At 33.4% G+C, this 26,023-nt stretch overlaps 1 protein-coding gene across 1 annotated transcript; it reads right to left on the bottom strand.

Annotated features, from left to right (window-relative positions):
- Window positions 1-3,817: 3,817 nt before the first annotated feature.
- On the bottom strand, window positions 3,818-7,272 carry LOC145604191 (uncharacterized). The gene is made up of 11 exons (XM_081660133.1): window positions 7,116-7,272; window positions 5,744-5,921; window positions 5,369-5,440; window positions 5,183-5,251; window positions 5,020-5,091; window positions 4,854-4,925; window positions 4,535-4,606; window positions 4,388-4,459; window positions 4,220-4,291; window positions 4,033-4,104; window positions 3,818-3,935 (listed from the first exon to the last, which is right to left on the bottom strand). Exons 1-11 carry the CDS (start codon window positions 7,270-7,272, stop codon window positions 3,860-3,862), a joined length of 984 nt encoding a protein of 327 aa, XP_081516259.1. The 3' UTR covers window positions 3,818-3,859.
- Between the last annotated feature and the right edge of the window lie 18,751 nt (window positions 7,273-26,023).

Raw genomic sequence — 26,023 nt, 5'->3', positions numbered from 1 at the left:
GTTTAGAGTGTAATAGGCCTCTATAGGCCATGTTTGAACCTAGTATTGCCTATTTTGTTATGAAACAAGTTTGGTCTTTCCTTTGTAAAGCTCTTTTAATTTCTTAGGTGGCATTTTCGTCCCGATGTTATGATGTTATTTCCGCTGGCATGTTTTCATTGATAAGGACGGTGTGTTACACATATGACCCGCACTACTATTGGGAAAGTTCACAAATAATCTTGCAGCAGTTATAATATTCGTTTTCCCTTCATGTATAAACCAAATAGGCTAAAGATTATGTGACTACAATGTCATAAGATAACTCACAAAGAGTTTATAAAATATGAGCTTACATTCGATGGTTATACTCTTAAAATTGAAATGTGTTTATCTATTTCTCAAACAATGTGATACGAATTATTTCCGAATATTAATAATCAATTTGATTACATAATTATTATAATCAATCTATTACCAATTATTTAATAACCACAGAGAGAGTCCACTTCACAAGCCCAAAGGAGAATCTATCCCAAAATCATATGGCAATAGAAGGTTTAGCTTTAGCCTTATAAAGTGTTTACTCTCTCAACTTTTTATCAATGTGGGACGCTTACATGTGTTATTGGGTAGGCTATACTTCTAACACTTTCCTTCTTTTTCTCTCTTATTTCTCTTATCATTCTTTTTCTCTTGTTATTATTCTAATTTAGTTTTCTCCAAATAAGGAGATAACAACCAACAACTAATTTATAATTCTTTTTCCACTTTTGTCCTACTTACCTTATATTTTTATTCTTTTTTCTTACAACATTGCATTATTTTATTACTCCTTTCTTACAGTAATCCACTAAATCCACTAATTTACAGTACTATACTAGCGTGTTATTCTTTTTCTTCAAACATTTGATAACTTACATTACTTTGTTATTCTTTTCTTACAATATTCTTATTGTAAGGTTTTGATGATTGTGAACAAATGATGGTTATCTAACTAATATGTGTATTGAGGTGTGCATGAACAAGTCGTGAAGCATGAAAATGGATTGAGTATAAATTAAATCTTTATTGAACATGGTTCCCAACATACAACGTATCGTGCTTAAGTTCCTAAGGGAAACACAAAGAGAAAAAGTCTAAACATACTAACGTATTGTTAGACTTTACATGCACATCCTAAGAAGAATGAGAAGCGATTCTTTGCAAGGAATAAGCAGCACTTCCCGAGTGGGAACAAGCAAAGAGAAGTTCCTTTACAGGAACAAAAGCTTTGAAGTAGAAGCTTCACCAGAGAAGAGAAGTTCCATTGCAGGAACATAAGCTTCGGAGTGCTTCACCAGAGAAGAGAAGTTCCTTGTGGGAACAGAAGCTTCGTTAGAGAAATATAAAGATGGAAAAATAGGAGTATATTTTTCTAGGACACATGTAAGTATGTTAGACTAGAGAAATTGTTTGGAACAAGCCTAAGGAAGTGCATTAGAATTTTAGTTAGTAAGAAACTTAGTGCTGTTGTCAATCTAGAATTTCCTTATAGAAGGAACACGAACTTGCACAACACTAGAAGTCAGTTTTCAACGTTAAATAGACATAGCATTATGTTTGCCTACTTTTTAGGAAATTAGTTTTGACAAGGTATTATTAAATCTTAATAAATTTTATTTTATAAAAGATAAGTTTATAAAATAAAATCTGATTTTCTTTTAGTCAAAGAGATAACTTATTTTCCTAGTTTCCAAGGATTTAGTTTTGACATAAACTATTTTTAAAATGATTTTATTTTATAAAACAAAGTTTGATAAATAAAATCCGGTTTTATTGTAGTCAAAATCGTGGGAAAAAGAATTTCAAAGTTAATACCTTAAAAGTAAGAGTGTATTTGAGATTATTTTTTAAGGAACAAAATGAATTTGGTCTATATGTTAAGTTAAATTAATAAACTAGTTTATTATTCTAACTTATCTTCTTAAGAAAGTTTGTTTCAAACTCCTATCTTTTAGCACAAGGACTTGGTCTTCAAGGAACTTGTATTTGTAAACGTGCCATTGTTTTCCTAAGAAAAAGGAGGTTATTGAGCAAGTCGTGGAGCAACTAATTGACCCATTATTGTTGCTTATAATAGGATTAGTTTTCTATTCGTGGGCCTAAAGATTCAGACCAGTCCTGATCATAAGGAACATGGGTAGTTAGTGAGTTTTCTAATCTTCTATAAATAGAACGTTTTAATTCTTACCAAACTATTTGACTTTAGAGAGTCATTCCATATAGTGTCTCACTTAAGTAGAATAGTTTTTCATGAGATATATTATGTCTTCTGCGTTAGTGAGTCAGTTCCTTTAGGTTCCAAGTCCCTCACAAGTTTCAAAGTGTCCACCATATTAGTTTCGTACACTTTATCTTTTATATGTATTTGAGAATTATTTAAAGATTCGAGTAAACTCTTGTATTGAGGTGAGAACTTAAGCGAGTTCTTTGTAAAGCTTTGAGTGAAGCTTGTGATAAGAGAAGAAAAAGAGAATTAGAGCTTTGAGTGAAGCTTTAGAGAAAGAGTAAGGCTTTGAGTGAAGTCTTGAGTGAGAACAGGTGAAGATTTCAACTCCAACTATTAGAGTGAATAGTTGTTGGGAATATGAGTTCGTTGAAGAACTCGATATGCTCAAGTTCCTTATAGGTTGTAACAGGTTGGCCTATTTTAGTGGAATGTTTTGAGTCAAAATCCCTTTGGGTCGAGGTTTTTCACTTCCTATCTGGTCTAGGAAGTTTTCCTTGTAAAATCTCTCTTGCGTTATTTCTCTACTTGCGTTAAGTTTCTTTTAGTTCCGTGAAAAGTGACTAGCAAGCTCCATACTACAATTCAAACACCCCCCCCCATCTTGTAGTATTTCATCTAAATAACAATTCTTCTTTTCTCTCTTACTTCCCAATCAATATCTTGTTTTTTGTGAAAAAAATAACAAAGTATAGCCACTAAAAAGAAATGGAGTATTATATAAGTGCTACTCCATCAACAAAATGTAGAGCAAGAAAAGTGTTGTTATAAGAACTTACTCGTTGTTTTTCGCAGATAAATAGCTAGCAACCAGGTTACTGTTGCATTAAAAAAGGACCGGTAATGAGAAATTGATTGACAAAACATTTTACTCGCTGTGTTATTGCTTTATACTTGCGCATTTGATTGCTGACAACTAGTTAGGGATGAACCAGTGAAATTGTTGTAAGACACATCACTGCAAAAGCAAAAACAATAGTATCATAGGACCTTCCTACATTTCATATAAATGTATAAAATTTCCTGAAGAAAGAAGTTTAAAAAAAAAAAAAATTAAAAATTAAAAAAATTAAAAAATAAATTAAAAAATAAATAAAATTAAAAAAAAAAAAAAAAAAAAAAAAACAGCAGGAAATATAACTTACAAGTACTTCTTGCTGTTTAATATCCATTGTGGTACTGCACCAGAAAATGAGTTGTTTGTAAGGAACCTGTATCAGCCAAGAATTAATACAACCATCTTGTTAGAAAATTTACTACTGGGTATGCATTTTTCTTACAGATAATTAAGATTTTGCAAGTTTTCCAATGATTCAGGAACTGGACCACTCATCTGGTTGTAGCTTAGGTCTCTGCAAGAGTCACTGAACAGATTAAAAATTATCCTCTTTATTTCATATATTTTCTAGGCAATGCCATAACTTATATCATAAGCATAATTAAATGTACGTCGGTTACAGATTTACTTACTACAACTTACATTCATCTGCAGAGGAAAACCCATGCCCAAAATATGTGTTTTAGAAGTTGGGTTATGTAACTATATTGTTTAAGGAGTGCGGGTGTATCTGGATGTATAATAGAAATGCTGATAGATCACAAACACTATACTTACATTAGAGTCAAGTTTGTCAAGTTAGAGATATAATCAGGTATTTGACCAGTAATCAAGCAGTTCCTAAGAACGCTGAACACAAAAGAAAAAATGTCAGCAAAAAAAATGGAATGCTAGCCATAGTGTACATGTAATTATTAATGTTGATCAATCGTATTACTGAACTCACAGATACTTTAAGTTTTCCATGCTTGCAAGGTTTGGGAAAGGTATACTTGAAGTATCGAGATCTGAAATTCTCCTGGTAATCAAAGTAAACTTCATCATTATTTTACCTTCCAGATGTACTTAAGCTAAGAAGATACTAGGAGATGACAAGGAATTACTAGGGAATAATTTTAATAGACTATACTCACAAGATCTGCAAGTTTGTCAAATGCGATAAGCTAGATGGAATAGGTCCCTCCATAGACGTGCCTTGAATATCCCTAGACACAAAAAGTTACTATGTATTAAAATGAGTAGTATAGATACAAGGCCGTACATATCAGCAAATTGGAATCCTGCATGAGAAATCTACTCACAATGAGACAAGGGTGGTTAAATTGCCAATAAAATCAGGGATTTTTCCAGAGATCATGTTTCCGTTGAGCCTCCTGGAAAAAGCACACAATTCTTAGCTAGCAGAGGTGGAGTCTGGTTAAACATCAAAATTAACAAGGGTGACTTACAGTTCAGTAATATTCTTTAGGTTGACAAATGTTTCAGGTATCGATCCATTAAAGAAGTTTGAAGCAAGTGCTCTACAAAAAAGAAGCAAGTATTTAATGAATATTGAGTTGTATGATATGATCATATGAAATAGGAACTAGGGCAACAAGAAATCAGTGCAATAGCTGCAACTCAAAATCATGACAAGTAACGACGAGCTGAAAATCCTATATTGAAACATAGCAAGAATTATCTTGTACTGACACAATCTTTAAAAAAAAAAACTTAGTGAAGTGCTCCAAGTATCAGTTTATAGAGTTCACTGAAAAATAGACTCACAAGATTCTCAAGTTTCTCAAATTCCCGAGGCTCTTGGGCACAAGTCCTCCTAATTGGTTATCTTCCAATCCCCTGGAAAAGTGAAATTTACAAAATAACAAGGTAAACTATAAAGATTAGTTGTCAAGCCATTGGAATAAAAGGCACAGCCAGAAACAAGACTAACAACTTCTGAAGGGTGATAATCTGTCCAATTTCGTCAGGAATTGGACCAGTGATTCGGGTTTCTGAAACTGCTCTGCAACGCAAAAAGGATTCAGATAAAAACTTGGAAAATATCCTTTTAACTAATGTCAAAACATGTGTTTAAGAAAGTAATACATACTTACAGAGTCACAAGCGGAATCTTAGACAGGTTTTTTGGGATTGTTCCATTAATATAGTTTCTGGTGAGATCACTGGATCATAAAGAAAAACTCCTTAAAATCTTTACCAGTTAGGAGTGCTCACATTGTAATTCACATATGGCAAAACAGTTAACTATCTTTTGTTACATATGACATGCAATAACTTACATTTCTTGCAGATGAGCCAGGTTTCCGAATTCTTCAGGCATAAATCCGGTAAGGTTGAGACCCTTTAACTGACTGTAACCTCGAAGAAAAATTTTCAATGAAGAAAAAGGAATCCAACAAGCCAAAGAAAATTCATAAGAAACCAACTAAGTTTGCCCCATCATAGCCAGATAGCTCTGACAAAAGTCTGCTGAATGCTACCACAATTATATACAGAATTATTGTGAAAACACTAAGACAATTTAGAATTGCAATAAGTTATAGGCACCAACAAATATGAGTCTCAAATTGTGAGTAGGCATGCATGTAAGCAAGAGATTGCACATTGGTATATATGAAAAAGAAGACAGCGTGATAGGGAGGGAGAGAACATACATGTTTGTGACATGGCATACAGTGCCCCTTTTAAATGAACAATCACAAATGACATTGCTAAGAGCAATACGGTCAATGAAGGTTTTATTGAAACTCTGACCCCTATCACTGCAGGATGTTCGGCTGACATTCCAATGCGAATTCTTCAACTTTTGAGAGATTATTTGAAGTGTTTTCACTGCTAGGCAACAAGTAATAAAGTCAAGCAATATCAAATCGACAAGTTTGAACTACATACCGCAAGTGTGTAAAAGACCAAGTGACCACCTTAGTTATGTTGGTAATCAAAGTGACCAGATGAACGGTTTAACTCAAAACTCGACCCAATTTAAAGTGCATTCAATTTTTTAGTAATGAAATGATGGCCTATTCTTTATTTCATGTAGACCTTCATATAAAGCCAACATCATTATGTAAACTTAATTCATGAAGGCACATGACATTGATTGTAAGTTTACTTATGAACTACAGCTGATTGTTCAACTATGCTTCATAATTTCATATGCAAATTCCCATACATTTTATAGCTTCGACTCTATAAATTGTAATAACTCCTTTTCCTTTTAGTAAAAGTTTATTCCTTCCTTATTGTCTTGCCCTTCCATGCTTTCCTACTTTCTCCCCCTTCCCTTTGCCCTCTTTTTCCCCCTTCCCCCTTCCCTTTTCCCCTTTTCACTCTATCTTTTATATTGCGAGTGATGAGCAAACATACAATAAGGTGGAAGAAAGATGGAGTTTAGGGTCAATGGCAAGGATGTAATTATAAATCTCTCTCAAGAATTGGTTAAAACCATATAAGGTATGATTTTTTAACCAAAGTTACACTAATTTAATCTTAATTGAACTTATTGGAACATATTGTATGCCTGATTTGAACTCCGATAACCCTTATTGGCCCAAACGGTAGTTTATCTTATTGTAATGTAATGGTGTGATAATTCATAGTTTTGGGGAAACATTTCTTAATAATGATTGAAGTTAAACATGTTTATATCTAGGGTTTATATAGGAAAACATAACCTTAGTGTAATAAGATGCATAAACACTAGTTCTATAAACTAACAAAACTCTTGTTTCCTAAACACATCATAATTCAAAAACTACCTACGTACCCTCAATCAGGATCAAACCACTCGCAATCTCATTTAACTTTTCATGTAATACCTAACATGGGATAATGTTACCCAATTCCAAACAATGTATGAACTTGCTTCCCATCACAACGTTCGTTAACATGTTTACAAGGTTCTCATACGTATGAACCTACATAAGAGAAATACTACCTTTATGATTGAGTTTTAGCCTATTGAATCGCACTTTGGCTGTCACAACTCACAAGTCACAACTAAGATTCTAATATTCCTGCCTTAACACCAAATCATCAGGAAGTCCCACAACCACATTGCTTCCTCAGCTTCTTCTTCCATAGCCATGTACTCAACCTTTGTGTAGATAGAACCACGTAGCCTATAACATTGACCGCTACCTGAAGCGCCATGCACTTTGAACACATAACCAATAGTAGCCATCGATCTAGATCACTATCATAATTCGAATCAACAAAGCCACATATCTAACATGTATCTCAACTAAAGCACAAACCTAGTCAATGGTAGTATGATACCCTTCAAAAATGTAAAATTCATTTCATTGATTCCTAATGTGCTTTATCTAGGTTCTCCATAAACCTACATACAACACTAACTACTTGTGAACCATATGGACGTGTACATGCCATGTAATCTAGTGGCTAGCGGCAAATCCCTTCTACCTTATATAATCTTACTAAGAAGGATCCTATTTTATTTTTTATATCCACTCACAACCAACAACAACTTTAGCAGTCTTACCTATAGACAATATGACTACCTCCCTTATCTTATTTTAATGAAGAGAATGTATCTCTTTTTCCATAGCAACCAACCAACTCTAGTTATCCTTGTCTTTAATAGCTTATTTAGAGGTGAGTGGGCGAGTGGCTCATCATCCTCCACCGAGAGTGCATATTCAACCAAGTTTACTTGCTCATAATGCCTTAGGGGTTCATATGACTTAAACTTGTGAATTGATTTATAATTCTTCTTTGGCCTAGTAGATGCCAAAGAATTTTGTTGTTGCAATAAATGTGTAATCCTGTAGCTATCCTCCTCATCTCTAGCACTTGAACATAACTAAAATCTTGTGAATCTCCACCACTCGAGTATTTGATGTTGTTTCAACATCACGATCATTAGACGCCATAGCTTTAGATAAAGCTACCACAGATCTCTCATTAAAAGCCACGATTACAAATTTGGAATTACCTACACTCCAAAGTCGATAGCCCTAACCCCTTATGGATAGTTTACAAAAGATTGCAATCTTAGCCCTTTTATTAAACTTATTATCCTCCAATCTATGTCTTTTAGTCATTATATTTAGTATTATTCAGGTTAAGATTTTTTAAGTTAAGATTTTTTAAGTCAATATATCTTTAGGATTTATGGTCATGGTAGTATATCTTTTAGAAAGATTATTTCATATCTCATGTTTTCAAAATTGATTACATCTCATATCTCTAACAAGAGGTGTCTCCATCTAAAAAAAGAATGTAAGGATTGATTCACTATATAACAAATTGTAGCAACCGACTATACACCTTGCCTACAGTAAAACTAGAATGCATACACCTTCCATTCTCAAGTTAGAGCATGATTCGGTCTTTCCATGACTCCATTATGTTGTGGTAATAAAAGAATAGCTTGAGTGACTCCATTATAAATTGTTAACTTTTATATTAATTCATCGTAATTTGTTAACTTTTATACCAACTTGTCACCGATAATAACTTTTTTACCCATGTGTTCAATTGGCCCAAAAATTTATATTTCCATAAGTAGGCCTCACCACCTAGGCCTCTAACGTATCGGGTACGCTGTACGCATCAAGTTTAGTTTATGGGAAAAGGGTGACTTCTCATCAATCTGTTGTCCTGATTTAGGGGCCGTTTGGTTGGCGTTAATCATCAAAGGGAATGAATCAACTGCCCTCATTCCCTTTGTTGTTGTTTGTTAGACCATTTTTCCCATTCCCTTTACCCTCCTCGTTCCCCTAAATCCCTCTAAGTTCATTCTCCACCCCCCCCAAACTTTTCCATTCACATTCCTGGGCCACTATCTCACCACCACCACTCACCACTGGAAAATCAGCCACCGCACCGCCGCTCTACCTCCAACGGTTCGTCGCCGACCGATCGCCGCACCTCCTCCGGCCGTTCGATGCACCTCCACCGCCTTCTGCCAAATCTGAGCTCAATTTGGATCCTTAAGGGCCAAAATAGCCCTCGAAACCTTTGACGGAATACCAATTCGATAAAAATAATATTAATAAATGGAGGGTGGGCCCCACTAACGGAATTTTTTAACGGCAGGATAACGGCAAGGTTACCGTATGGAAACAAAAGGTATATTGGGGTTACCGTGTAGAAAGTCATATATGTTGGGGCACAATATAGAAAAGTGAAAAAAAAGGGTTAATGTGTAGAAAAACCCAATTGATTATTATTATTATTATTATTATTATCATCTACACTGCTATAAATACTTCATTTTTCATTGTTTGGAATTACAATTCATTTACATCAACAAAAAAAAGAAGTTACAATTCAATCACTTTCCCAAGGTTTTTTTTGTTTGAAGAAACTAATTAAGAATGGGAAATTGCTGGGCTTTTTCGGCCAAAACACCCACTATGGAAAATAATGGGAGAAATGGGCCTCGAGCCAAGTGGACTTGTCACGTTGATTAACTGGACCTTTGACTGACTTGACATGAATTGGTATACAAATTTTTAGCTACACCCCCTGCTATACGTAAATGGGTGAATTCAACATTATGTAATTTTTTTTGTTGTTATTATTATTTATGGATATCTACTATATTTGAAATGGGAATTCCATAATTTGGGAATGGTTGAATTCAACCTCATCCCATTTTGTTAGAGTATACCCAGCCATTGGTTATTGAGGTTGGTTATTGAGAGAGAGAAAGTGGAATAATAATAAAATAATGAAGAGAGAGAAATTGTTGGGGAAAATTTTCAATAACTTGGTTAGTAGAATAACCGGTTATTGTAGCTTGGTCATGGAATATTTTATTGTTTTTGATAGTGACACATAATGACAAGGCTTCTTGAGATTGTGACACCTATTCATTTAATCAATGGCTGAGATTTGCTCTGATTTTATTACCGTTGTAATTTTGTAACGGCCATAATTTTTAAAATACAATTCTAAAAAAAAAAAAAAACACCAACGGCTCTATTTTATTTTTCTCTATAAATTGAGCCCAATATTGAGGTATTTTGAAACAATTTTTTTTTTCAGTGAATATTACTCTCTTTATTATCAAATTGTGTAGAGATGAATATTCTAAAATCTAATAGGAAAAAAAAACCACAAAATCTCAGAACTCATCACAACCCCAAAATAATCCAAATCTTCAACCTTACTATTCTAACATTCCAATTGATCTCAACTCAAATTTAGATACAAATTTTCAACAATTTCCGAATTATGGTTCACAAAATCTCAATTTCTCAAATCCAAGTACTTTTACTTCTTTCCCTTTTCAACCACCACAAAATCCTAATTATTCATATTCTCAAAATGTTATCCCATCTTTTGAGAATATTCAACTCTCTCAAGGTGATCCAACATTTCCTATGTCCCAATTTCCTATGTCACAAGGTGATGATAGTGCACTTCCGAGTTTCAATTGCTCATACACTTCGAATGGATCAGATGACGATAATGAACTAGAAGTTGAAGAAGTTGAAGTCAATGAAAGAGGTCATGAAGGAGGCCATCAAGATGGAAAAACAAAGTTTTGGTCAAAAGCTGAAGAAGTGGTTCTTGTGAAGGCTTGGCTTGAGGTTAGTCAAAATAAAAAAAACTAACACTAACCAAAAGGGGGATTTTTTTGGAGGAAAATTGAGGAAATGTATAATAATGTTAGACTATACAAACAAAGGTGTTTCGAAGAAGGTACTGACGGGGTAACACGAGAAGATTTGTTGAAAATGAGGGGTTCGGAGCAACTTAGAAACCGTTGGAGAAGGATCAATGCTTCATGTTCTAAATTTTGTGGTTCACATGCTCATGCTGAATCAAGAAGAGGAAGTGGTTACAATGATGAAGATGTTATGAAGGCAGCATATAGTATATATGCTGCTGACAAAACAAAGACATCATTGATGTGTAAAACCTTTCAAGACAAGCATGTTTGGGACATTTTGATATAACATGATGCGTGGAAACCAAGTGAAGATATTGTTCAAAAATGCAAGCAAAAAAATCTACTCAAGGAAGTGACTCAAAGAGATCACGTATCAATAAAGCTGGCAACTACTTATCTTCATCAAACCCAGAAACACCAACCAGTGGTGATATTGGGTATTCAGGCTTGCCTACCAGCAACGAATCTAGCAAAAATAAAGGAAAGAGCAAGATGGCAAATATGCCAGTTGGAGCATGGCAACAATGGTTGGACACGGCCCAGGACATGAACCTTATAAGGCAATCAGAAAATTAAGTGGAACTAACAAGGTTGCAACTAGAAAGGGAGAAAGAAGCAAGGAAGCAAAGAAAGATTAATATGGAGTTATTTAAGCACCTCGATTCAAAGCCAAACCTATCTTCGGAAGATCAAGAACTAAGGAACAATTTATTGAAGAAGTTGTTCCCCTCAGACTGATGTACTAAGTTTATGGTTAATCATAGTTTACATGTTGCTTAATTTCAAATAATTTGTTTTTTAGTTTTATGTTTTATGTACTAAGGTTCGATTTTTATTTTGGCAATTTTTAATGTGTTGTTGATTTAGGAAATGAATGAATGTTACATTGTGATGTTATTATTAATAAAAAAAAAACAAGTTAATTACATATCTAGTATTAAAATCTATTATATGTTTTATACGTACATATAATTATATTGATCTGACTAAATCCATCAATTCACTTTGATATTTCACTGCAAAAGATGTACATTGATTTACATTACATTGAAAAATAATTGATGTACCCAACACTGAAAAGCAAATATTGGATACTAGACATTGATGTACTTAACACTGAAAAGGTAATAGTGATCAACACTGTACACTGATATACTTGACACTGCAAAGGTAATACTAGCATAACATTGCTTTTACGTACATAACAATGCTAAGTTGATATTGACAATACAAATGCATGCATCTACATTACTGAAAAGGTAATAGTATTTTTTTCTGAATCAATGCATGCATGCAAGACTTCAATTTTATCATATAAGACAATAAAGATGGCTACATACCAAACACATTTGTTCTATAAATGGATGAGATACATTTCACTTGATTAACCATCCATCTTTTCCCCTAAAAAACTTCTACCTTCCATTCTCATATCAACTTGGTTTTAATAACATGTCATCCGACGAAAGCTCCAACTCTTCTAATTCTTCATCCAATTCAGAAAATAGCCAAACACAACGATATGAAAGACGAAGGCAAGCCAATCGTCTTGTTAATCGAATGATGGATGAAGTTTTTATGTCCAATCCAATTGAAGTATATCAAATGTTAAATCAAGTTCCAAGGGCACCAAGGATCCCCGTTCCAAGGGATCGTGAGGATGGACACAATCGTTTATGGAATGACTACTTTACTGACCACCCTGTGTTTCCCCCACAGTTATTTCGTCGGAGATTTCGCATGAACAAACATATATTTCTCCGAATAAAGCAAACTTTAGATGAACGCCATCCCTTCTTTCAGCAAAGACCAGATGCTACAGGAAGATTTGGTGCCTCCTGATTGCAAAAATGCACAGCTGCTATGAGGCTAATAGCTTATGGCACCTCTGCTGATTCTATGGATGACTACATTCGAATTAGTGCATCTCTTGCAAGAGATTCACTACAATATTTTGTGGAAGGAATTATCTCTTACTTTAGTGATGAATACCTTAGAAAGCCCAATGAAGAAGATCTGGTAAGATTACTAAGAATTGGTGAACGTCGAGGATTTCCGGGCATGCTAGGTTCCATTGATTGCATGCATTGGCGATGGAAAAATTGTCCACTTCGATTAAAAGGTATGTTTTCTGGAAGACCAGGTAAACCCACATTAATCTTGGAAGCTGTGGCATCATATGATCTTTGGATTTGGCATGCTTTTTTTGGGACACCAGGTAGTCGTAATGATATTAACGTTCTTGATAGATCCCCTTTTTTTAACGATGTTTTTGAAGGTCGTGCACCTTCTATTAACTATGTTGTGAATGACCATCAATACAATATGGGGTATTATCTCACAGATGGTATATATCCTAAATGGGCAGCATTTATTCCTACAATATCACTACCACAAAATGAAAAAGAAGGTCTTTTTGCCAAATTACAAGAAGCTAGACGAAAGGATGTTGAACGTGCTTTTGGAGTATTACAAGCTCGTTTTGCAATAATACGGAATCCTGCGCTAGCTCGTGACTCATCAATGTTAGGAAAAATAATGATAGCATGTATCATTATGCACTATATGATCGTTAAGGATGAAAGAGATACGTATAAAACGTATTACGATCCAAATGAATATGATCAAGCTACAAATGCGTCTTCAAGTAATAGAAATACTGAAGAGCCTTTTCAGTTCGAAAATAGCAACAACCGAATTGCAAGTTTGGAAACTTATATGTCTAATAGAGCTCGTGTTCGTGATGAAGCTATGCATAAAGCCTTGAAGAAAGACTTAGTTGAACATATGTGGCTCAAATTCGGTGTAAACCATAGGCAAAATAATTTGCGTTAAAAGTTGTATAATCGTAACATTAAATTATTGTATTTATACTCAATCACAGTTCATTGTTATCTTTTAAAGATTGTTGTCATTTGATAGAATATGTATTATTTATTATTATCGAATTTAGTAAAGTTGCAATTATTGTGTATTTCTTAATTAACGACTAATTACTTACTAATTAAATAATAAAATGCATAAATTTGAAACATAAGTCATTTTATTTAATTAATGTATGCTACTAATGATTATTAATTTTAATTGATTATTACCAAGTGCATTATTTATATATGATAGGATTTAAGAGAGATATTGTGTGGTGGGGTTGGGTAAAAGTAGGAGAGAGAAAATGTATAACCAAAAAGTTATGGTTAACTATTGGGAGGCATTGGTTATTAAATAGGTATAATAGTGGTTATAGGTGAGGTGGAAGATGTAGAAATTATTAAAATAAGCAATAACCACAATGGTTGTGGGCAACCATTGTTTTTGCTCTTATACATTTGGGTAATGAAATAACTTGGGAGTAGTAAACTTGTTAAATACGTTTTGAATGGGTGATTTTAACATATTTTTTTTAAAGGGATTTTTTTTTTTTGCAAATTTTTAAAGGGATTTTAACATTAAGTAATTTGTGATTTTAACATTAAGTAATTGATTAGTGTTTTTTTATACAGTAACCCTGTTTTTTTTTTTCACTTTTCTACGTTGTGCCCCAACATATATGTCTTTCTACACGGTAACCCCAATATACTTTTTATTTCCATACGGTAACCTTGCCGTTATCCTGCCGTTAAAAAATTCCGTTAGTGGGGCCCACCCTCCATTTATTAATATTATTTTTATCGAATTGGTATTCCGTCAAAGGTTTCGGGGGCTATTTTGGCCCTTAAGGTTCCAAATTGAGCTCAGATTTGACAAAAAAATAACGTAAATGTCTCGTTTTGTGTGTTAAAATGTCAACACGTAAATCGAGACATTTCTTAGTAAGGAAAATGAGGCATCTACGTTATTTTTTTGCCAAATCTGAGCCCAATTTGGGCCCCTAAGGGCCAAAATAGCCCCCGAAACCTTTGACGAAATACCAATTCGATAAAATTAATATTAATAAATGGAGAGTGGGCCCCACTAACGGAATTTTTTAACGGCAGGATAACGGCAAGGTTACCGTATGGAAACAAAAAGTATATTGGAGTTACCGTGTAGAAAGTCATATATGTTGGGGCACAACGTAGAAAAGTGAAAAAAAACAGAGTTACTGTGTAGAAAAACCCAATTGATTATTATTATTATTATCATCATCTACACTGCTATAAATACTTCATTTTTCATTGTTTGGAATTACAATTCATTTACATCAACAAAAAAAAAGAAGTTGCAATTCAATCACTTTCCCAAGGTTTTTTTTGTTTGAAGAAACTAATTAAGAATGGGAAATTGCTGGGCTTTTTCAGCCAAAACACCCACTATGGAAAATAATGGGAGAAATGGACCTCGAGCCAAGTGGACTTGTCACGTTGATTGACTGGACCTTTGACTGACTTGACATGAATTGGTATACAAATTTTTGGCTACACCCCCTGCTAGGTAGCAATCCCTACACCCCCTCCCCACTATAATTACCTGCATCTCTCCTCACTGGATTTACCCACCCTTCCCCTCAAATTATGTTTTACTGTACAGAGTAGCAATTAATTAACTCCGATCTAATTTTTTTTTTTTAAAAAAAAATCCCCTTCTAACTCGTCGTTTTTTTTCCTACACATTTTGCATGTTTTATTTTCTCTCTCCTATTTTCATTGATTTCATTTTCTCTCTCCTATTTTTTTGATTGATTTTCAGTTTTCTCTCTTTTTTTTCATGGTGATTGTTGTGGCAACAGCGGTGGCAAGACAACAAATGTTGTGGAGGTAACAGCGACAACGAGAAAGGATGATTGTTGTGGCTGAATTTGAGTGAGTTAGAGGGAGATATGTAAAGGATTGCAAATGATATAAAATAATAGAGTGAAGCTCAATGAAATTCTCCATCAATGAAATTCGTGTGTATATATATATATGTATATATATGAAATTCGTGTGTATATATATATATATATATATATATATATATATATATATATATATATATATATATATATATATATATATATATATATATATATAAGGGTATATCAATTTATAAATGAACATATAACAATTTGTAAATAAACATTCAAGATATTCCTAGTTTCCTACTACACTTGATGAAATAACATTCAAGGAATCAAGGTATTAGGAACTATCAACTCAAGTTGATAGTCATACGTCCTATAATGACTTCAAAGTGAGATAGAACTAGCCGTTTTTTTTATCATACCTCTGTTGTTAGATACGAGTAGTTGATAAGAATGTAAGCTTATCATCATACTAGATATATTAATGAGTTGTATTTCTATATATATCGGAAAACATTTATGCATGATCAATTTGGTTTTTTTTGTTCCAATCCACATTTTATTTTATCTACTATTTGATCTTTATTTATGTATCAACATCAAAATGAACAACTATCAATAAAAATTGAACATAATTTTAAGATTTTATATATTTGATATATATGACCTTCTATGGGTGATGATTTACGATAAATTTTAATTATTTTACCAATAAAAAAAGTAAATTAAGGAAAATGTTATAGTTAGGCGTATCTTTTGCGTTATTGTACTGGTAATGAACATTTAGTGATATGATAATGAACATATATATAGTTAAAGTAATGATATAGTGTTGAGATTTCAATGAATGTGATCATTGCAATGTAATTTTATATAGTTTGCACAATTATTTTTATAACAATTTTACAATATCTAGCAAATTCAACACTACCTACATACTAATGTATGAATGTCATCAAAATGTAAATGAGCATCCATCAATACGATAATGAGCATCCATCAAGACAAAAATGAACATCTATTAGAATCTGAATTACCATGCATTAAAATTGAAATGTAAATCTATCATATATAATGATTTATATATGAATGAAATATGGACATTTATGAATATAAAATAAGCATCTATAAGAGTGATAATGATTTTTAGATAGTTGTGAAACATCATTTTAGTAACACCCTTCTTCTTAGTTGATATAACCCAACTTTATCTACTTTTCTCTTAAGATTTCTTTTTATTCGGATAGCTAGAATGACGTGGTAATTGAACCAAATTTAAGATGCATATATATCCTGTTGAAGGATTTTGGTCGGAGCTTACAATTTTTAGGTTCAAAATTAAAAAACTAACAATTGTTTAGGAAAAAGGTAATGCTTAGTTATCAATTCAAATTATTATAAACATTTAGTTTTTTGTTTATGAACATGTTGCTTTCCCAATATGAACACCTTATATGTACTAGCTAGATGTTTAAGGATGGATGTTGGGTTATAGTAGTATTCATGGAAAAGGAAAAGATTCATTTCCTCTTTGATAAAAGCAAAATGAAATTGTATACCACAATTATATTGGATATCAATATATACTATACAATTCAACACATAATATCAAGCATAATAACTTCTAAATCCAAATTCAAAAAATTCAAGTTCATGTTATTGATTCATGTTGCTTGGCGGTCCCATGCCTTCTTAATTTCCTTCTTTTTTGCCGATCACTTTGATCATTTTTTCTTGCTATTGTGCAGTGCAATTCACGTACTTTATCCACGGTTCTTCATTTATCTAATTATAGACAAAATCATACAAATTATTGGATATTAACAAAGATTAGAGTTCCTAGAATGAACCAATTATTAAATAAAAATTAACATTGAAGAGTATAACAATTGATATGATTGAATTAATATACAAGTGAACATCTATTATTATATTAATGAACATATCTTAGTTTGGAAATGAACATAAAAAGATAATTATCGATGAAGATGATATGTATGAGAATAACTTTTGAAGTTTTCTACTTATCGTTTTAAGTCTTATGATGCTTACATGTGATGTTTTCTAAACTAGTTGTAACATATATACATAAACTAGTAAAATAAAAGATCTTTTATTAAAATTCAAAATTCATATGAACAACTATCAACATGTGATTGACCATATATCCCTATGAGATTGAACATATGTTGAAATTCAAAATTGAAATGAACAATTGCCAATATGTGTGATGATTGACTATGTACCCAAATGAGAATGAACATGTATCAAAATTAAATGAATATTTTAGGTTGCAGAATTGAAAGAGTATCAATAAACAAGTGTGTATTTGTTAATATGTAATACACAAGTATATATCAATATCTAGTTGAACATGCACACACCCATATTTAATGATCATATTGTAATATGACAATGAACAATTATTAGAACTCAATTTTGCATCTTTTATATTAGTATATATTTAACGTCAACCAAAAATACAAACGAACATCATAATATCTTGAAATAATTACACATCATATTATTATCTTACAATGCACATTTAATTTCATACATATAAATGAACATCTACTAAAACGAGAATGAACATCTATCAAAACGAGAATGAACATCTATCCATTATCAAAATAAGAATAATTATTTTATTAAAAATGAACATAATGTTTTCTAAATATGAACATTCAAATGATTATTACGATTAACAATCAATTTTTATTATTAAACATTCATCAAGCTCAACTTGAATATTTTCTAAGACAAAAAATAGCAGCAAAAACGACCAAAAAGCAGTTCATAGATACCCACTTAATCAAAACATTGCTTCACTAAATATGATCTACTCAATTACTACCACAATGATTTGGCTCTTCTCCAACATAGCTTCATCAAAAATTAATATTCACAATAATTTCTGGTGAAATTGCAAAATTCAACTGAAAAAAATCAATGAGATAGAGAGTGTGTAACTGTGTATACCTTAGGAATCCCTACACCCCCTCCCCACTATAATTTTTAGCTACACGCCTACACCCCTTGCTAGGTAGCAATCCCTACACCCCCTCCCCACTATAATTACCTGCATCTTTCCTCACTGGATTTACCCACCCTTCCCCTCAAATTATGTTTTTCTGTACAGAGTAGCAATTAATTAACTCCGATCTAATTTTTTTTTTTAAAAAAAAAAATCCCCTTCTAACTCGTCGTTTTATCCTACACATTTTGCATGTTTTATTTTCTCTCTCCTATTTTCATTGATTTCATTTTCTCTCTCCTATTTTTTTGATTGATCTTCAATTTTCTCTCTCTTTTTGCATCCTAACGTTACCAAATTACTTGGAAGCTACTTGGAAAACAACGAATTGCTTCTTGTATACGAATTCATGGATAGGGGGAGTTTGGATACTCATCTTTTTGGAAGTAAGTTGTTCAAAAATCAAACGTACGTAGGTAACATTTCTTGCAATTTCTTTGCTAGTAAGTTGCAACCAGCTGAATGATTAGATTTGTGTTTGTTTTAAACTGATCTTGTATATAATGTAAACGTATGTAGGGTCTAGTATTCACTAATTACAAACACTAAGTATGTACTTTTTTTTTTTGATAGCACACTGAGTATGTACTTGATTATTCCATAATATATGTAAACTGGCCCAATGATCTAGAGGAGGTCCCAATGATTATTATTCCTAAAATTATTAGGATTAATTATAACTTTCTAGAAATTTCTAGAAGGTTCCTTTTAATTCTAATATTATTAGATTTAATAATTATTTATTTTAAAGTGGACTTTTATTTGGAATAAAATATTATTATTATTGTTTTAATATCATTATTATTATTATTATTATCTTTGAAAAACACGTTTTTATCTTCTGTACGGATTCCGTAGATCAAGTTGATTAAAGATCGGATTCCGCGTGGAAAAACACGTCTAAGTCAGGCTGTCGCCAAATGACAAGGCTGTCGCCTCGCGACAGAGTGAATTCCTGGTGACAGCGTGTAGTTTTATTCCTTATCAAATTCTATACTTTTCCGGATTATTTCCTTATAAATAAGGTCTCAAATCTCCGTTTTTATTCATCAACAATAATCAACTCTCATCAAGAATTACTTAATTCTTACTCTCTCTCTCTTTCTAAGCCAACCTTTTTACAAACAATATTCCGCATTCACAAGACTTAAGAATCACTTAGCCAAGTTTGAAGTTGTCTTCGCCCTAGACGTGCAAGGTTTGATATTTTCTGGGGGTTTGGTCCAAATCTAGTCAAATTTGATTTCAATTTTAATCCCTTTAATTCTTTATTATTTTCATTGAAGTTTACTAACTTGTGTATTTTGTTATTAGAAAGAGGTACGAGGCTTCAAAGTAAGTAGATTAGCTTACTCTCTATTTCTTTCACAATGTAGAAAGCATGTTTATTATTGTTTAATATTCCTAGTATCATGTTAGGATGTTATTTTATGCTTTCTAGTATCATGTTTAGGGTGCTTTTACTCTTTCTAATAGCATGTTAGTACCATGTTAGGTTTAAAGCTTTGATGTTTATTGCTTAGTGACATGCTAGGATTTGTTATTAATCTTGTTAGTATCATGCCTAGGATCTTGTTATTATTAAGCTTTATTATGCCTGTAGACACCTAAAAATGTCTCCCCAAAACCAAACCCGATGATGAACAACCTTTCACCGCCATTATTGGTCGGGTTGAGTATTTAATCTTTGGAGTGCTTAAATCCATGTTCCATTCAATACATTTCATAAACCAACCCAATTCATAACCCATTTTCCCAAATCATAACTTAATTATTTTCCTCATTTCGTGCCTTTAAACCCAAAATAATTCATTTCGTGTCCTTTTTATAAAAACGTTTAGACCAGTTTATTTTGGTCCATAATCTAGGTCTAATGATTAAATATTTGGATGGGGATTTAAAAGAGCTTTCCAACGATGTATTATAAGCCCAAATCCAAGTTATAACGAATAAGTTATGGCCAAAATACTAAACTGAGTCTAAATCGAACCTAAGCCCACCTTACCTACGACCCAATGATCATGTGGAGGGTCCAAAGGATTTAATCCCACTCCTAATCCAATTAGAATTAATTGGAAGCTTCTATAAGCTTCTAAAAGATCTTAATTATCCTTTATTAAAAAAGATAAGATTAAAGAGTTTGAAATAGAATAAAACTCCTTTAGTAATTTAATTCGAATTGAAAGACGTTAAAAGATTGACAGATATTATTTTCGTTCCTCACTGTTTTTATCTGATTCTTACATGGTTGGATAGCTCATGAAATTATCTTTCCAATGATATATTATAATATTAATTCCGAGCTATAACGAAAAAGATATAAAAGAAATACGAAACTCTATCCAAAACTGACACCGTCCCACTATTTCGGCCATATCTTTTATTCTACAAAATATTTTAACCTGATTCTAATTGGGTTAGAAAGTAGACTTCAAGAGCTTTTTAATGATATCTTATTCATATTATTCCGATTTCTGGATCAAAAGATATGATAAAAACAAAAACCGCAAAAACTGCTGTCTATCGGAAGAGTTTTATCCGATTCGAATTTTTATCTTTTCTTGATTCGACCCCTCTTTTTTCCCTATAAATAGAGGTCATATCTCCCCTTTTTCAATCATCAACAAGCTTGATCATCAAATCATTCTCTCTTCCTCTCTTCTACACCAAAAATCATCCTCTCTCCCTACACCAAAAATATTCTCTCCTCTCTCTCTTGCTCTAGCCTAAATTCTAGCCACCCTATTCTCTCATTTTATATCCCTTAAGCACTCTAAGGAGTCCATACAATACCCGAAGTTCTATACTTAAACCAAGGCGTGAAAGGTAGAATTAACTGAGGGTTTGGACCAAATCAACTCTACTTTTTATTTAATTTAATTTCAATTTGATTTATATTTTTATTGAAGTTACTAACAATTTATTCATGATGTAGCAATTTTAAGGAACGCGCGAAATGTGAGTAATTAATTAATTTAATTACTTATATTATTTTATATTGCTAATATCATGATTATTATTATTATTATTTGATTTGACTAACGCTATTATTGTTGAATTGCTTCCAATATTAATGTTTATTGTTCTATATTTATTGATCACCATATTGCATGTTAAAGGGAATATGTAATTGAAAATCACGCTTAATAAGATAATTTGGACAACCGGTTTAGGTTCCTTTAATCTTGTTATTTAATCTAAGTGGTCACAAATATTTTAGAATCATATGTTGCATTAATATTTAACCAATTTAGCATAATAATAGTTTGGAGCGAATTGAATATTTTGTTTGTATGCCTTTGAGATCACGGGAATACTTTTCATAATAAGAATCGAGTAGAGGCCAATACGGGTGAATGTGACTCCATGACTCACTTCGTACCATCATCTCCGATCCTCCTTTCGTGGTTCCAAACCATATGGAGTTAGTAATCTCATGGATTATGAATGAGGTGTAACCTTCACGGGTCAATCGTTGTTGCCTTTCGTTGTCCCTTTTCGTGGTTGCCTTTTATGATCCGTGAACGGTTTACAAGTTCCTTAAAAACTTGTTGGCGGCTCCCTACTTTGCTTTGTCCCTAATCGTTGTCCCTAATCGTAATGTCAATTCCCACTTCCTATGAGTGCCAAGCATATTCACAACATGCTTTAACGTAGGCGCGCTTTGAACGACGCCTACAATGCCTTATCGTGATTATGATTATTATTATGTTGCTTGATATATTTTTTTATTGTTATTGCTTGGTCACACCTTTCATGCTTGTTAAAGGGAATTTGTACTTGAAATCACGCTTAATAAGATAATTAATAATTTGGTTTAGGCTAATATGATTTTTATTCAAGTGATTGCCAATAATAGTTTTATTTGTGCATTAATATTCAACCAACATAGATAAACAGGTTTAGGTTTAATATAATGTTTGCATGTTATTCGAAAAGCGCACATGAATACGAGCAGAACAAAGTAGAGGCCTATTTTATAGGGCGGGTCCTTTCTTTTGTAGATTGGATTCGTACCCTCATTCCCGAACCCTGTTTGGTTCAAGACCTTATGGAGTTGATGGTCCTTTTGGATTGTCTTTTGGGTTTACAAGTTCCTAAAACTTGTTGGCGACTCTTTTGCTCTCTTTTTCTTCCCTTTGGAACGCCACCATACTTAAGTGTATGATCACGGTGGGGTTCAAGTTTGGGATCATAATGCTTGAAATATTCCCCACAGTTTTTGGCGACTCCACTGGGGAGGATTTCTATTTATATTCCTGAAAATTTATTTTGGCAATTATTTAGAATGAGCGGATGAGACTCGAAAAATTCTAAGTATTTCATGTGCGTAATTTGATTAACATTATTGTCATATGCATTAAAAGGTCCTCATTGGGGGAGATCAATGAGTCAAAACATAGGATTTTTACACGTAGGAAATTTGAGAAATTTCTTTCACGACTAGAATCGAAATAACGCTACGAAATCTGGAAAATCCTAAGAACACAGGTACCTGCCAAGGCATGTAGGAACTAGCGTCTAGAAAATAGGGCTTGTCGTCTGTAAAGAGCTTCTGTCACCTGGCGACAGTTTTGTCGCTTGGCGACAGGGGTTCTTTTGCGGCGACAGTCCCTATAGTCTGGCGCCAAGTTCTTCCAATACCGAGCCAGGGATCTGCCTTCTTGTTTGACCATTTCTAGTACTGTTGGCTCGATTCTACTTATTGATTGAGTTCTTTTCTCACTTTTCTGAACCCATATGTGTTCTACATATGGACATAACCCTCTGGGGGTTCACGCTTCATCTGCCAATTGAATCCACTATATGTGCAACAACGGGTACATGCAAGTTTGTGAATCCACCAAACCATGGAGTCGAGTTCGATTTCATCACGAACTCGCGGGGTCCCATCCATCCGCGCCAACCCTTCACGGTTAGGCTTGTGCGCGATGCATCCGGACTCATAACCATGGACCCTTTTTGACTTAACCCATATCCTTGAACTTTAGAGAACTAGAGCCATGGTTAGGTTGCAAACTCATTGCATCATTTTGTGACTATATGAACTACTTGTGCATCCTTGTTTGTGCATACTATATATGTGTTAACCGTTTGTTTGACTTGTGTTTGTAAATAAGTCTTAATAAACTAACCAATGACTAAAGGACTTTTTTTAATTAATTAATTAATTAATTTGAACTAATAAAATAAGCCTAAAATCGAGTCATAATTCCTTTTAGTCAACCCGGATTTTTATTCCCGTATACTGCACATGCGTCAACTTATTTTGGTCATAGCCGGAGTTCTAGGAAGAAACACGAGTCTTATAACATATGGATCTGTAGCCCCGAGTTTTATCTTTAATTTGGCGTTGGTTTCATCCCAATTAGAGTCACAGATCAAAAGTTATGACTAAAATACTACAGCCTGTCCAGTTTAATGCATATACGTGAAGTCTTAACTTAGTCCTTGCTTGAGTCTAGTCACATTGTCTAGCCACATGGTCATGACACAAGTCTTATCATGTCACCTAAACTCACTAGTCTTAGCACACACTCTGTATATGTCATCATAGCCATGTCTTAGGTTCATGCATGAGTCGTCTTTCCGTTATTTGAGTTGGGGGTCCATTCTATTCCTATTTCTTCCATATTTCTTCATCTACATCATCTTCCCACTCTCCACATACTTTCTCCACACATATCATTCCCTTCATTCTTTCATGATCTCTTCCCATCTATGCATGTTGAATCGAGTTTGAGTCATGTGTTTGACAAGAAAAAAGTAATGATGAGACAAAAAACAAGGCAAGCTTCTCACCAAGATTTCGTGCTTTCTTCTTCTTTTTTCAAACCTTTCCCCCATAAGTCTAGCATAGGCACCCTTTGTCTACCTTAGATTTATTACATAGGTTTTTTTTTTTTATTATTCCCATTTAATAAAATGAGCGTTTCTTCCCTCACATATGATCATTGCATTGCATTATTCAAAAAAAAAAAGGTCGAACTAAGCACAAGGTATACCAATGATTTGAGGCACCTCTTGTAGCCATATCTTATCACTTTTACCTTTTACACTTCAAATATACAATCCTTTTTTGATAAAACACTTTGAGCTTCGTCTAACGATAGACCTTTCTTTCTTCAACCCACATCTACCTCACCTTGGGATGGGATGGTGTGTAACTTATGCAATTTACAAACATGAAAAGCTTGAGTAATCTCAAAAGAATAAAGTGAAAAATATAAAAATAATAAAAGTGTACAAAAGGGCAAGTGTTCCAATGTCTTTGATATAAAAATATCTTTGATAAGAACACGTCTCAGATTGCGTCTCTTATCGAGTGCTCGGTACCGTGCCTGAGAAACATGAATGCCAAGTGAGTGATAGACCGCATGATCGAGATTGCCCACACTTATAAAAAAATGCGAATATGAAAAAATGCAAAAGCAAAAAAAAAAGATAGAGCAAAAAAAAATAAAAAAAAGAAAGAGAGCTCAAAAGTGAGAAAACCTCAAGCATAAAAATAAAAAAGATTCAAAAGCAAGGTTGCACACCTTGGGGGCTTATCTAGGGTCTTGAGCCTTTATCCCCTTCTTCTTCAACCTTTAGCCTAACCACGTTACCACCCTTAAAAAGACCTTTTTGAGGTATACATACACTTGTGCGAGGTTCGGCTAGAGCTACGTTTGGTCTGATTCCTAACGGATACGTAGGCAACCTCATATTGAGGTGCGGCCATAATAAAAATGCATTCATTTTCACATTCACACACTCACATCGTGATCATGTCAAGGGATCTCCAATGCTCATCCCTATTCACTTAGAGCTAGACTTGGGGGCTTGATCCTTACATCATTAGCCTACCTAGCCTAAGAGTCATCATTATTTGACTCTTATCAAATAATACTTTTCCACACCGTTAGCCTTTGCAGCCTAACCTTAGTGTCACTTTCACACACATCACGGATACATGACCAAATAGACTTCCAATTAGGAACCTTTTGTCATGAAATCTTAACATAACGTTGAAGCATGCTTTGTCAAATCACACATCACTCATCACTCATAATCATTACTGTATCAGGAAGTACGAAGTGCTTAGCCTCCGTGCCTAAGTTACCTAAAAACTTTCAAAATCGAGTCAATTAAGATAGTTTAGGATAAATTACTCCTTGCACCTTGAGAGACAGTATCGAACGCATATATTTGCCTAAGCTCATTCAACATGCACCATCACTCACTTCGATTCTTTTTCGCGTCTTTCTTTTTCGGGAGAAAGTCGGTACCCTCCACAAAGATGACAAAAATTTTTTGTTTTTTGAGTCATGTGAGTCATATACACGAGTCATGTACATTGAGTCATGTCGTGTCATATCACATCAAGTGGAGTCTAGCTAACACATGTGTCAAACGCTTTGAGTTGAGTCATGTCAAATCAATGAGTCAAGCAACACTAAGCCTTAGGTCAACCCTAAGATAATAAAAGATTAGCAAAATCCTATAGTCTG

Source organism: Chenopodium album, chromosome 22, assembly GCF_948465745.1.
Source record: "Chenopodium album chromosome 22, dcCheAlbu1.1, whole genome shotgun sequence".
Taxonomy (NCBI): domain Eukaryota; kingdom Viridiplantae; phylum Streptophyta; class Magnoliopsida; order Caryophyllales; family Amaranthaceae; genus Chenopodium; species Chenopodium album.
Note: the sequence above shows the minus strand (reverse complement) of the source record. Positions and strands in the feature narration are given on the sequence as shown.

Excerpts from the sequence above, each read along its gene's own strand:
- LOC145604191 (XM_081660133.1), bottom strand. The coding sequence starts at position 7,272 with ATGGCTACTATTGGTTATGTGTTCAAAGTGCATGGCGCTTCAGGTAGC. Across the intron at positions 5,092-5,182 it reads AAGATTCCGCTTGTGACTCT|AGCAGTTTCAGAAACCCGAA; the intron begins GTAAGTATGTAT and ends TTTGCGTTGCAG. Across the intron at positions 4,926-5,019 it reads ATTATCACCCTTCAGAAGTT|GGGATTGGAAGATAACCAAT; the intron begins GTTAGTCTTGTT and ends TCACTTTTCCAG.